Genomic DNA, 13,191 nt, shown 5'->3' with positions numbered 1-13,191 from the left:
AAACCCTCATCTGGTGTATAATTCACTAGAGGCAGCCCCACATCTCAGGGAAAGCTGTAATGGTCCCAGTTAGAAATTTTCATGTGTAAAGGAAATAGAATAAAGCCAGCCAAGAGAAGTGTATAAAGGCAGCACCCAAGAGAAGCACTAACCAAGGCATCCTGTCTTCCCCCACTGGAGTCATGGACATTTATTTCCTGACATCAGTGTATGACAATATACATGGCTAAGGAAGCCAAGCCAGTATGCTGAGCTGAGTTTTTGTTGGGGTTCAGTCACATGCAGCCAGTGTGACCTTCCTTTAGTCTCCACACCTCTCTATAACCATGGGGCTCAAAGCCTTCATCCTTGGTCACATTATGACCAAGACCCCCATGATATTATATGACCTTAGTGATCCCTTCTAAATATCCAGTGCCAAAGGCCAGTTCTCTTTGGGGATAATGTTCTTTCTTCATTACCTGCCTACATTTTTCAAATAGTAAAAGCACACATGGCCAAACTGAAAGAGTGGTTCCTAAAACTAAATCAGATGAAATAGCTCTTCATTACCTACTGGATTAAATTAAAATGTTTTTTTTTTAATTCCAGATCACCTTTCCATAACCTCTATCTACTCAATGTCTTCTTTTATGTATTCCCTTCTTAGCCATTTAAAATCTTATCTTCTGAGAGTTCCAAGTGCTCTCCTGATTTGGAGCCTCTGCACACACCATTGTTGCTGTTAGTGTCACAGACTTTCCGTTTTGAGCCCATCTAGCTATCTGCAGTGCCCATCACAACCTGCTTGTATCTCATGTGAAAGGCCACTATTCCACCTGAATACTTTTGGAGCCACATTTTCCATTGAACTCCTGCAGTTAGCATTGCCTATATGAATTATTTGTCTGTTAGCATATCTTTGCTTTCATCATCATTTGTTCCCACTCATCTTTTTGAGTAGATGTTAAGCCTTCTGCTGTTCAGAAACCATGCAGACTCTCTCCTATACTTTTTTAATTCTCTCAGATACTATTGCAGTGCCTTCTTGCACATTGGCACATGTTAAATAAAACTATAAATGACAAGCTTTCATAGGTATATGTGTAACTAGGAGTATATTATCAAACATATAAATTGAGGTATTTTGTAAAATCATCTAACTTATATTTTAGAAGTTTTTGAGATAATATTAATCAAGAAAGTAGAATAAATTTTGAGCTGTTTAAGACATTTTGCAAATAATGACCACAGAATGCTTTAAAACATGAAAGTATGTCACCCACTCCTACTTCTTTTCTCTGATGTTCATGTTCATTCTCTAAATATTTGTGTTTTCACTCAGAAGCAAAGGCATTCTACTTAAAGTGCTAGCCTCTCCTCACTGTCCATGCATGTTTCATTTCTTCCTAGCACTTTTCACGAACCAGCCACTGCTGCATATTTATGTAATGCCTTCACTCTTTCTTCAAAGACATATTCTCATCGAGGTGGAGACTGTCTTGCTAACAGCTATGTTCTTTACACCAAGAAATGGTCTGATTGTTAGAGAAAGCTTGGAAAAGTATTTGCTGAATACACAAATGGTTTGAAACTGTTTAGCAGATTGAAAGTTTACTTTATATACTTTTAACTTTTTGTCACCCTATCTGAGGTATAACTGAGGTTGAAGAGCTTCAGAAAGGAGAATCTAGAATGATTGGAGGAGTAATTAAAATGCTTTAAAAATTTCATTCAACCAGTAAAAAGGTGTATGGAGAGTTAAAGATCTGTAAAGCAATGATTAATTTAAAGTAGGCACATTTACCAAATTGTGTCTTTATCAGAGAGATTTTTTGCAAAAAGCAAAATAATGTTACTTTTTATTCTTTACATGATACATATGGAGCTATTTTGTAAAATGTTATTTCAAGAGTTTAAAGGAACAATTTTATCATAATTTAATAATATAAGAACTAATATAAAACTAGGAATATGTTTAACTTAACAAATAAGAGCATGGAGCTCAGATTTTTACCCTTTATTCTGAAAGAAGAATATTCCCTGCTGACAGAGGCTTGACATCACCATGTGCCTCATTTGAATCTTTAATTTGGAATAATGAACTCTTGGAAGCCCAGAGATTGAATAAAGAGCCGAGTGTAGCTTTAGTGTATTTGAGATATTTATCTTGAGTCTAAAAGTAACCTCAGATGTGTTGTCCATACTCTGCAGTGCTATAATATCAATGAGGTGCTTTGTTCTATTCCCATGCTTCTGATCCCATCTTGGCGCTTGGTACCTGTGGTGGTTTGAATAGCTATGGCCCCCATAGACTTATGTATTTGAATACTTGGTCCATAGGGAGTGGCACTATTAGGAGGTGTGGCCTTGTTGGATTGAGTGTGGCCTTTTTGGAGGAAGTATGTCACTATAGAGCTGGGCTTTGAGGTTGCATATATGCTTAAGCTATGCCCAGTATGATAGTTCACTTCCTGTTGCCTGTGGATCAAGATGTAGTTAGTACTCTTGATTTCTTCTCTAGCACCATGACTGCCTGCATGCTGCATGCTGCCGTGCTTCTTGCCATGGTAATAATGGACTGAACCTCTGAAACTGTAAGCCAGTCCCAATTAAATGCTTTCCTTTATAAGAGTTGCCATGGTCGGGCTGGAGAGATGGCTCAGAGGTTAAGAGCACCAACTGCTCTTCCAGAGGTCCTGAGTTCAATTCCCAGCAACCACATGGTGGCTCACAACCATCTGTAATGAGATCTGGCGCCCTCCTCTGTATACATAATAAATAAATAAATCGTTTAAAAAAAAAAAAAAAGAGTTGCCATGGTCATGGTGCTTCTTCACAGAAATAGAAACCCTAAGACAGTACCCATCATAAATATTGACTGTATATAAGACCACTTCCTCCTCACCTTCCCATCTCTGTGCCTCTCATTCTTTCTTTCTTTTTTTAAATTTTAATTGTAATTTTTGAGAAATGAAGTTCTGATGTAGTTCTGGCTCTCCTAGAACTCAATATGTAGACCAGGCTGGCTTCTAATTCAGAGACACACCTGCCTCTCCCTCCCCAAGTGCTGGGATTAAAGGTGTGTTTTACTACACCCACCTGCCTTTAGTTCTTATAGTTGCCACATTCCCCTGAGAGATTTATTTTCATTTATTGGCAGAATATGTATTATATATTACCTTAATGTCAGGCTTTTAGACATTAAGAAGCATGTGTGTGTTGCTTATAAAAAGCAACTTATGTATTTATTTATCTGTTTACTTTAAATATATTTACTCTTTTTATATATGTGAGTAACTGTCTCCAAACACACCAGAAGAGGGAATCAGATCCCATTAGATGGTTGTGAGCCACCATGTGGTTGCTGGGAATTGAATTCAGGACCTCTGGAAGAGCAGCCAGTGCTCGTAACAGCTGAGCCATCTCTCCAGCCCCAGCTTATTTATAATATGATTGTTTGATTTTATCTTTTGCCTATATATGGAGACTCCTCTCCATATTCAAGATATAAAATTGGTAATGATTCAGCATTTTGCTACTGTTTGTTGCTCATGATTTTAGCAGCACATTTTAAACTAGAATACACTAAACTTTCTCGCTTCATCTCTGACTCTTTGGATTTTTGGCATACATCAAGGCCGATAAATGAGACCCACCACTGCAAACCCATCTGCTTTCAGGGACACATAAGCAGACCAGTTTGTGATGGTTTACCATCCAACATAAAACTGAAGGAAGGTCCCTGTAGGATAAGAATAGAAGACACATTCTAAGGTCAAAATTTTTTTTAGCTGTGAATCATTTATCTTCCTACTGATTGTGGCTAGTGATAGTTCACACTGGCATTTTTAATATCTCTGGTAGATTGAAATGATGCTCATAAAGTTGGATTGATTTTGTTGTAGATATGAAGTGACAGCACAGTTTATGCTTTAGGGTTTGACATAGGGACTAATAAGAAAAGCTTCTGTCATGATGCTAGGAATATGAAAAATCAAGGTGTTGTCAGGTGTTTCATACACCTGTTAAGGCCATGTGTGGAAATAGTCACCCTCACTATAATGCCGTTTTAGTTCTTGGCAGTTCAAAAATTGTTTCATAAAAAAATAATAGGATGCAGTTCTTCCAAGCCTGTCTTCCTAATGCTTCTTGACAGTTGAGTGCTGTATTGCCTTTTTTACTACAAGAAACAAGTAAACGACGATTCTCTTCTGGTAGGAATTATGAGAATCACAAGAATGCCAGGAATGTAGGTGGTACGGATGAATATCTCATGCAATATTCTTGATAGGAAACTGTAGTTTGAATGTACTTTCAGATAAAACAAACTCTTTATCATGTCTCTTTGGGTTGGTTTTAAACCGATACTCAGCAAATTGTATGGTACCTCTGTTGGACCATGGGTTTTATCTACTAGAGATTGTTACCTTTTTTGAGAATAGGTTCAGTCTTAGGACTTAAAAATTTGGAAAAAAGTGAAAATTTGACAGGTAGGTTTCCATTTCTATATGGTAATAGAGTTGGGCATGCAGGATAAAAATGAACCTTTCAGACTTTGTTACAAACTTCTTCTTGCTTTGCGGTCCAAAGACAGCTTGGAGTATGGTCTTAACCTAAGAAGGCGAGAGAAAGGAGGCCCTGTAGGACTTTGTAGGTAAAGTTCTTGGTGATGTTCCAAAGGGAGACGTGCAATTATTGCAGTGCCACGGTCCTCTTCAAGATGGGTACTTCAACTCTTCTGTTCTTTAGAATCTGATTTTGAAAGTAGAAACGGTGACTGCCTTGCCAAATTTTGCCACAACTTTACCATTTTTCTCATCCTCCTTCTTAGTATATTTGGCTATAAATTTCTTTGTTGGGTGGGTTATATGGAACCTGAAACCAATAATTTCTCATTTTAATTTTGTTAGTAGATTAATAGAAACAGTCATAATATAGGACATGTATGTGTGTAAGTAGTTAAGAGTATAGTATGTATAGATTAATAAATCATATATAAATTCCAGAGAATGGACTTCATAATCATGATGTTTATGCTACTCAAAGATAGTAATTTATTTTATTAAAGTATGGAAGGTCTTTAGAATGTCTGAAGTATATACTCATCAAAAAATTTAAACAGTTAAATATTGCATGCTCAATGTATAATAGTCAAAGTGTTAAACACTCTTACTTGCATTATTTCATTCTAAATAATACTACGTATTTGATGTTAACCTATTTCATAGAGAAATTGATATTCCATTAGAACAAATAATTTGTTTCAAATTCTGTTGATATAGTAAGGAAAACAGAAGGAATATCAGAGTCTAGCTGCTGAGCCACTACAGTGGATTCTGAAGAGCAGAATAGACACTGTGTCTCCTGAGAAGTAACCTATGGGTCATGTTGGGGATCTGGACAGCGATGAAGCAGATGTCCATAGAGGGGTGATTTCTGTATTCTCACAGTGGAGGCAAATGCCATGACTTAGACAACTTCTGCTTTGAGGTCTTTTAAGAAAATAACTTCATACCAGTAGGAAGGTTTCTAGAAATATAAAAATAACTTTTTTACCTGAAACACTTTACACATATTAATCTGGTGAATTATTTGACCCTTCTTCATCTGGATGTTTCCTAAAAAAAAAAAAAAAAAAAAAAAAGAGAGAGAGAGAGAGAGAGAAGTAGAAGTATGATGTTATAGGATGGGTAGAGTAACTATAGCTTGCAGTAATAAATTAGTATATAAAATGAGTAGTAGAGAAGATATTTACTTATTTATTTATTCTATGTGTTTTTCACATTGTGTATCTTGAACCCATTTACTTACACACACACACACACACACACACACACACACACACACACACACACTCGCAATGGTAATTGATTTGCTAAGTACCTTTATTTTGAACATTGCACATTATCTTATTCTGCCTATTCTTATAACAAAATACCCAAGGTTGGGTAATTTTGAACACCCCAGATGGGTGGCCTTATGGTGGTGAAAGCATGTGTGAAGAGGGAGAGATGACTTAGGACAGGAAAGAAGAGTGGGAAGGAGCTATTACTTCCTTTTTCAAACAATTTTCTCCCAAGACTTAGCTGAGATCCACAAAAACTACAGTAATTCTTTTTAAGGACTGTGCTCCACCCACTGAAGTAACCACCATACACCAGGACCCACCTTTTAAAGGTTTTACCATCTCCTGTTATCCCTCAATTAGAACCAAACTTCCAATGTGTGAACCCTTAGGTGATGTACTGAAACCCCATCCAAATTATAGCACATTATACTTTGTGTCTATATTTATATACCATTTCAAATTAGATGCATTTAAAATTGTAAACACAGTAGAGTAGTTGTCCAGTTGAGGCCCTGTAATGGGTGAACTTAAAAAAATCTCAGGAAAGGAAAAGTTATGGAAAAGTGTTGGTTTTATTTTCCTTCAGTTTTGACTATTTGTTTTGTAAATAAGGCAGATCAAGCATGCATAGACAAAATTATGCTTAGTGTTATACTAATATACTTGTTAGAAATTTTTGACCAATTCCTCTTAATCAGACTGTTTGGTACCATGTAAAGATTCAATGATGTAAGCAGTTTCTAAGAAACATGGGTCTACTGATTTTTTCCCCATAAGTATCCTGCAAAATCCAAAGAGTTATCCTGTAGGCCAGCGGCACGTGTTTGTCCCTGAAGTTATCACTATGGCAGTGTTGTTTTATTCGTCATCTTTTCACATAGTTTACAAGTGAAATGGAAAGAGAAACCCTCCATCAGTAAAAACCTGGGAAGTGCACATTTCAGTCTGTGTGGTTATTGGGTTTTCATATCTAGAATTCCACATGCTAAACAAGTGCTCCACCACTGAGATACATATCCTTAGCTCTGTAATATAACTTTTTATATATAGCATTCTGCTCACCCTTTTTCAGACCTCTCCTAAGTCTTCACTATGTTAGAAAATTCATTTATTTGTCAAGTGTCAATTTTCTATATATCTATTCCTTTTACTTAAACTTAAAAAAAAAAAATAAAGTTCCATGTTTGTTCAGCTTCAGTTTTCCATTCCTGTAAGCCATCAAAATGTTCTCTGAACTGCCTTATCAAATGTGTGCTAGCAAATTTGGAACTTGTCATTTTGCTTCCTTTCTTTCTCTACATGATGTAAGATCTAATTACCACCCAGCATGAAGTAGCAGCTGAAGTAAAAAAGGCAGCAAGAGAAGGTCCTGACTTCACTGGGCTGATCAGCTGCCTGCTCCTTGTATACTTCTCAGCTAAAAGGAGAAGGATCCAGCATCGTTAAAGCAACTCACGTTTTAAACATTCTTCCCTTTCTGATATGAGGTGGAAAGGGGTTTTGTTCAATCTTTGAGGAAGCAAGACATTAAATAATACATTTAGTTTGCAATTAGCAGTCTTTGATGCTTCTATGAATGAACAGAGTATTTTTGTCATTAAAGTTATTCCAAGTGTTTATCCTATTTTCTTGACATTTAAATAGAGATAAAACAAACCTTTCCAGGATTAAAATAAAATCAAGGTAATAATCAGTCCTTTTTAACAAGGATTCAGATTTTTACACAATGTTGAGCTTTCATTTTCCAAATGTCTATAAAAAACAGTTCTAAAATTATGTTTTAAAACATAAGCTTCTATATTGTGGTTGGAGGATTCTTATTTGTAGAATGAATGAGTTTTGTAATTAGTCTCATATATGACTTGGGGGTGCTGGGGGACAGTTAATAGTCTTTAAAGGACTGTGTTCAAAGTTTTATTCACCATATTGTCCATGATTAAAAAATAGAAAACATATTATTTAGCATGTAAAGCAATATGTGCTCTATTATTATTTGAAGTACATGTCATTATGGCAGCTCTAGAGGGAAATATCTGTATCAAACCTGAAAGTACAACTAGGTATAGTGATCCATACTACATCCATCCATTCTCATACTCTGGAGATAGAGGCAGGAGAATCCAGTCTAGTGCTAGCCTTGACTTCATGAGTACCTGTCCTGAAAACAACCCAAAAGGCAAAACAACCTTAAAAATATATACATGACCTAGCTGTTGAACTTTAGGAATTTATCCTTGAAAATCACACACACACACACACACACACACACACACACACACACACACACACACACGCACGCACGCACACAAGTGTAGGGGGCTGAAGGGATGGCTTATGGTTAAAAGAGTTGCACTTCCAGAGGACCTGAGTTCAATTCTCAACACCAATGTCTTATGGCTCACAACGAAGTGTAACTCCAATTTCAGGGACTCTGTTGCCTGCCTTCTTTTACCCTCTGTGGATACCTTCACACACATGACATAATTTCACAGAAACACACACATAAACATAAATAAAACAATAAATTGGAAATCTTTAAAACAACACACACACACACACACACACACACACACACACACACACACACACACATATCCAAAAGTGTTCTTTATGAAATGGCAAAATAGAAAAATGTTATAGTATACATGAAAACAGATGTATTTCCTTCTTTTTAGAAACTGGTTCTGTCTTGATAAGGAACAGTCTGTAATTGACCTCAGTAAGTGAAAGAAACATACAGTTTGTCTCTGGAAATATGTGTGTACAAGTTTCTTCTCTCAGCCATCCTATATAAACACACACACATACATACACCCTTGTAGAAAGACATATGAAAGGACGTAAGTGGTGGTGCACTTAGCTTAGATAAGTGTTAGAAGGAGAGATTTTTATTTTATTTTATTTTATTTTGTGTGGGCACAAATAATTTGTGTGTGTATATGTATGTGTGTGGATATGTCCATGCCATGGCATGCATGTGGAGTTTAGAAGACTTGCAATGGTTGGTTCTTTCCTACCACCGTGTGAGTCCTGGAGATCAAATTCAGGTCATCAGATTTGGTTACAAGAGCCTTTACTTCCTGTCTCTTTACCTGATGGCTTTTTTATTTTTATTTTGAAAGGCTAGTTTTTTAGGTACACTTTTTTATGTACCTTAAATTTTTATGTATATGTATTATTTTACATAATTTTTGCATGAATAATCAACTCTGTTTTTTTTTTCTTTTTTTAGGACTCTGCACAGGAGAGTGTTATTACTCGAGATATTCATCGTACATTTCCTGCACATGATTACTTTAAAGACACTGGAGGAGACGGACAGGAATCCCTCTACAAGATCTGCAAGGTAGGGCTGTGCCCTCCCTTTTTCTAATTTGTTGTTCAGGGACCTCTGGTAAAGTTTGATATATTTTGTAACTGTTTCCGTGTTTTATTTGCACTGTGTTCTCTACTTATCCATACACCACCAGATGCTTTACACTGAGCCTGGAAGGTGACCTTCTTGCTTCCTGTTCTGAAGGAGGCACAGCACAATCCCAGTTTGGCTCACTCACTAGCAGGAAAAGAACAGAAGGTCCTTTCAGATGATATAATGTGAGAATTGTCTCCACTTTTTGATGATAGGCAAGCGTGAGAACTGGTGTGGGCTGCTTGTTGAGTACTGGCAAGTTCCTACGTCTTTTGTGTGGTTTTTACATTTCATTTTGAAACCCTTCATCTTCTTTGTCATTAGTAGACCTAGAAAAAAAGCTGCTCCATTGTTTGCAGTCAAAGATTCTGTCAGGGGAGAAGAGCCAATAACTTGTGATTTCTTGGGTTAAGTCAGAAATACAGAGTGAGGCACACTGGGCCTAAGTACTGTTCTCACCTGCCATTCCCATAGAGACTGTAAGTGAACAGTGGGTGACAAACACTGACATCTGATGATGCCAAGAAAAAGCAAATGCCAAGTTTGATGACAGTGCTTAGTGACCAGTTTAGCCTTTCTAGTGGGTAGCAGAGAACCAGTAGCTGTTCTGAAGTATTCACAAACCCATTTCATTTGGTAGTTGCTGTTGTTTTGTTAGCACTCACAGAAATACTTGCCTGCGTTGTTAACCAAGAATAGTTGTTAAACTTTGTTGTTAAACCTTGGACATTGAATTGACAATGCCGTAGCTGTCAGTGAAATGCTTCTTGCATGTTATTTTTTTTCCTGTTCTTCTTTTCATTCCTTCCTTCCTTTCTCTTCTATTCTTCCTCCTTCCTCCCTTTCCCTCTTCCCTTCCTTCTATCCCTTTTCTGCCCTACCTCTGTTTCTCTTTCTCATTTTCCTCATCTTCTCCTTCTCTCCTTTCTAGCTCTCTACCTCTCCTGATCTAGCTATTCCAGGATATTACACAGAACAGAGAGAGGGCTGTGAGTATGGTTCAGCAGTGTGCTACCTGTCTAGCACAAACAGGGCTCTGGCCTTGACCTTGAGCACCAAATTGAAACAATAAAGTTAAATAAGTAAATAAATTAATCCATTTTACATAAGCCTTTCTTTTTGAACCAGAAATATGTAAAATGGGTGTATACTAATCTCTGCAAAATCTAGTTTAAAAAGTTTAAATTTTTAAAATTTTAAAGTCATCTAGTTTAAAAATTATAAAAAATGTGGCATATTCATTATGCTTATAAAAAGGTAAAAGTAATTATGACAGTTTTTTCTATAAGCTTAAAAATTCTATAAGCAAATTAGCTTCTGGTTCATATAAAAAGTGCAGGAAATTTTATAAAGTTTCTAAGTTGACTTGGAAGAATCTAGCTTGTGACATATGGAGTAACATTTCCCCCTGGCACTTAGTATATTTTCAGCCAGTCATTGGCTTTTCCCTCACTTTTTCTCTGCTTATACTACTTTTTTCATATGACTAAAACATATGGCTCTATATTCTTTCAGTTCTGGCTTACTATTTGGATCCATTGTAGTAAAAATAGTATTTGCTTCATTATATAATATTTAAAAGAGAAATCTAGAATAATAGCTGAACACAAAGATATAGGTTCACTGATGATCATTTGTAACTTTTTGGTATCCTTTGCTTTGTTGTTATGATGAATAATCCATCTCTGATCTTTTATAAAATAGTCATCAATGCATTTATATACACATTACCTAGTCATCTTAGACTCTCCGTGTATTTTGCCACATAAATAGAAAGTGGCAAAGCTCTTTATGAATGAAGAATGTTACAAAATATGGATCTAAGACACTTATTGATGAGTAGCATAAATTGTACTAAATTTTTGAATATATGAAAAATAAATATGGAAAATCAAATTCAAGTTATCAAAACTTATTCAGGAATCTAATCTTATTATATATATATAAAATACTTTTACAGTATGTTTTATGATACTGTTAGCAGAGGTACATTGGGGAAAAATATTATAGAACCTAAAGTTTGCTAGAATTCTATTGCATGGATCATTTAGCTTGTGACTGACCTGTGTTTTTTCCTCGGCTTGCTGTTCTTTAGTTGTCTGGGCTTATCAGGAAACCTTAGTTGGTAGTATAATATAAAATAGTTTTGCATAATTAATATATATATTATATAGTATTTACATAACTAGTATTAGACTAAATAATCATTTTCAAGCTTCTTTCTCCACTTCTCTTGCTTGTTAACAATTAATTTATTTATTCTGTGTGTGGGTGTGCTGGAGGGTATGTGTGTACATGTGACGGTCAGGAGACCACTCACAGGAGTCAAATCTCTTCCACTATGTGAGTCCCAGGGATCAAAGTCAGGTTGTCAGGCTGCTTGGCAGCAGATGAACTTACCTGCTGAGCCTGCTTGCTCACCTTGATTTGCTTTTTGAATCCAATGGAAGTCACCTTCCTTTCTTTGTAATAATCTTATTCCATATCTATATAAGCTATTCATGTAAGCTAAAGAATGGAACTTATCTCCTTTTGTTTTTTATTGATAGGGTAATATTCAGCAATATGCCTTTAAGTTTTATTTGTGCATATCTTTCATAGAACCAAGTAAACATGAATCATTCTTTGTTCTTAATAAGTTACTTTTTTTGTATAATCTATAATAGAGTAATTACACTACACCTTCTTTTTCTTATCTTACTGAACTCCCCACCACCTCTAATTTAGTGGTAAAATGAAATAGTCTGGTACCAATCCTTGTATTTTTTCTAACTTTAACAGAAAGAATGATTTTTGCATACAAGCAACTGAGTTATAGGCCTTTTACAAAGCTACAGTGTTTCCTATATAGTGACAACTATAGTACTTTCACATTTGCATGGTGTTTATATACATATTACCTCATTTCTTTGTGATAATTTCTTATCAGTGGATATTTTCTTCAGGTGTAATATGTTTGGCCTTCAAATTGAGCAGACATTACTAGTACTCTTTCAATTATTGTAAACTTAGAAACCAACTCTAAGTTTAAGGATATCCTAGTCTGACCTTGTAGTTGAGAAGTTTACTATGGCTGTAGTGAACCGAGAACTGGTCTGAATCTTCAGATTACAGGACACTGCTGAACACTTCCTGTCAGCTTTTAATGGGTCTGTCAATTCCAGTTTCACCTCTTTAAATCTCTTTTCAGAGTAGGAAGAAATTGAAATGATTCAGAGCTTCATCTGTTGTCATAAATTTGTTTGGAGAGAGTTGTGATGAGTTTAATATTGGAACTTAGAGATTTCTGCAAATGAAAATGTTTGGTCCCCCCTTAACCCCTGCCACCCACTGTCGTTTCTATTCAGCATCATGTTTTCAGAATGTACTTGAGGGGATGCTGACTGTGCTGTTGAACCAGTAGCTATTTTTCAATTACATATGATGTAAATATGTTTTAAGCTGTCATACAACTTGGTATAATTTATAATTTATAATTCTTGGGCATCAAGAATCCTGGATCTGGTTTTGATTCTCACATAAAGCAATGGCAAGTCTCAATCTGGAAAAGAACAAGTTAAAAACTTCAGGTAAACTTCTTTCTTGGGTTTCTTCCTCAGTAAAGGTGTGGCCTCCCAAAAGACTGTTTTACTTCTAATTTGCTGTGATTCTAAATGCAGTTTATATTTTATTCTTTAAAATGTGACAGATAAATGCAAACTTTAACAGTTAAGCCCTATGTCATTCATTAACTATCTATATCAATGCTATTAAGCTCTAGTGTGAGTACTTTGCCTGGCTTTCTGTGTGGTGTTTGTATCACCACACGGAGTCTGTATAGATTTCCTTTTAGACATACATCTCTTTATAAGACCTAAGATCAATCAGTCATAATAATCAGTAAAAACATTACTCACAACAGTATAGATTAAAGTGACTTTGGGCATTCCATTTAATTTGTGCATACTGCTTT

At 35.8% G+C, this 13,191-nt stretch overlaps 1 protein-coding gene across 10 annotated transcripts in view; it reads left to right on the top strand.

The window, feature by feature from the left end:
* Rabgap1l (RAB GTPase activating protein 1 like) overlaps positions 1-13,191 on the top strand; it is a 566,460-nt gene that overhangs the window by 311,824 nt on the left and 241,445 nt on the right. For all 10 annotated transcript variants that reach the window (XM_042258403.2, XM_042258404.2, XM_076547797.1 and 7 more), the window contains one exon: positions 9,063-9,176. In XM_042258403.2, coding sequence (XP_042114337.1) covers positions 9,063-9,176 — 114 coding nt within the window. The remainder of the gene's footprint in view (positions 1-9,062; positions 9,177-13,191) is intronic.

Source organism: Peromyscus maniculatus, chromosome 11 (assembly GCF_049852395.1).
Source record: "Peromyscus maniculatus bairdii isolate BWxNUB_F1_BW_parent chromosome 11, HU_Pman_BW_mat_3.1, whole genome shotgun sequence".
NCBI classification, from domain to species: domain Eukaryota; kingdom Metazoa; phylum Chordata; class Mammalia; order Rodentia; family Cricetidae; genus Peromyscus; species Peromyscus maniculatus.
This window is presented reverse-complemented; position numbering and strand designations above follow the sequence as displayed.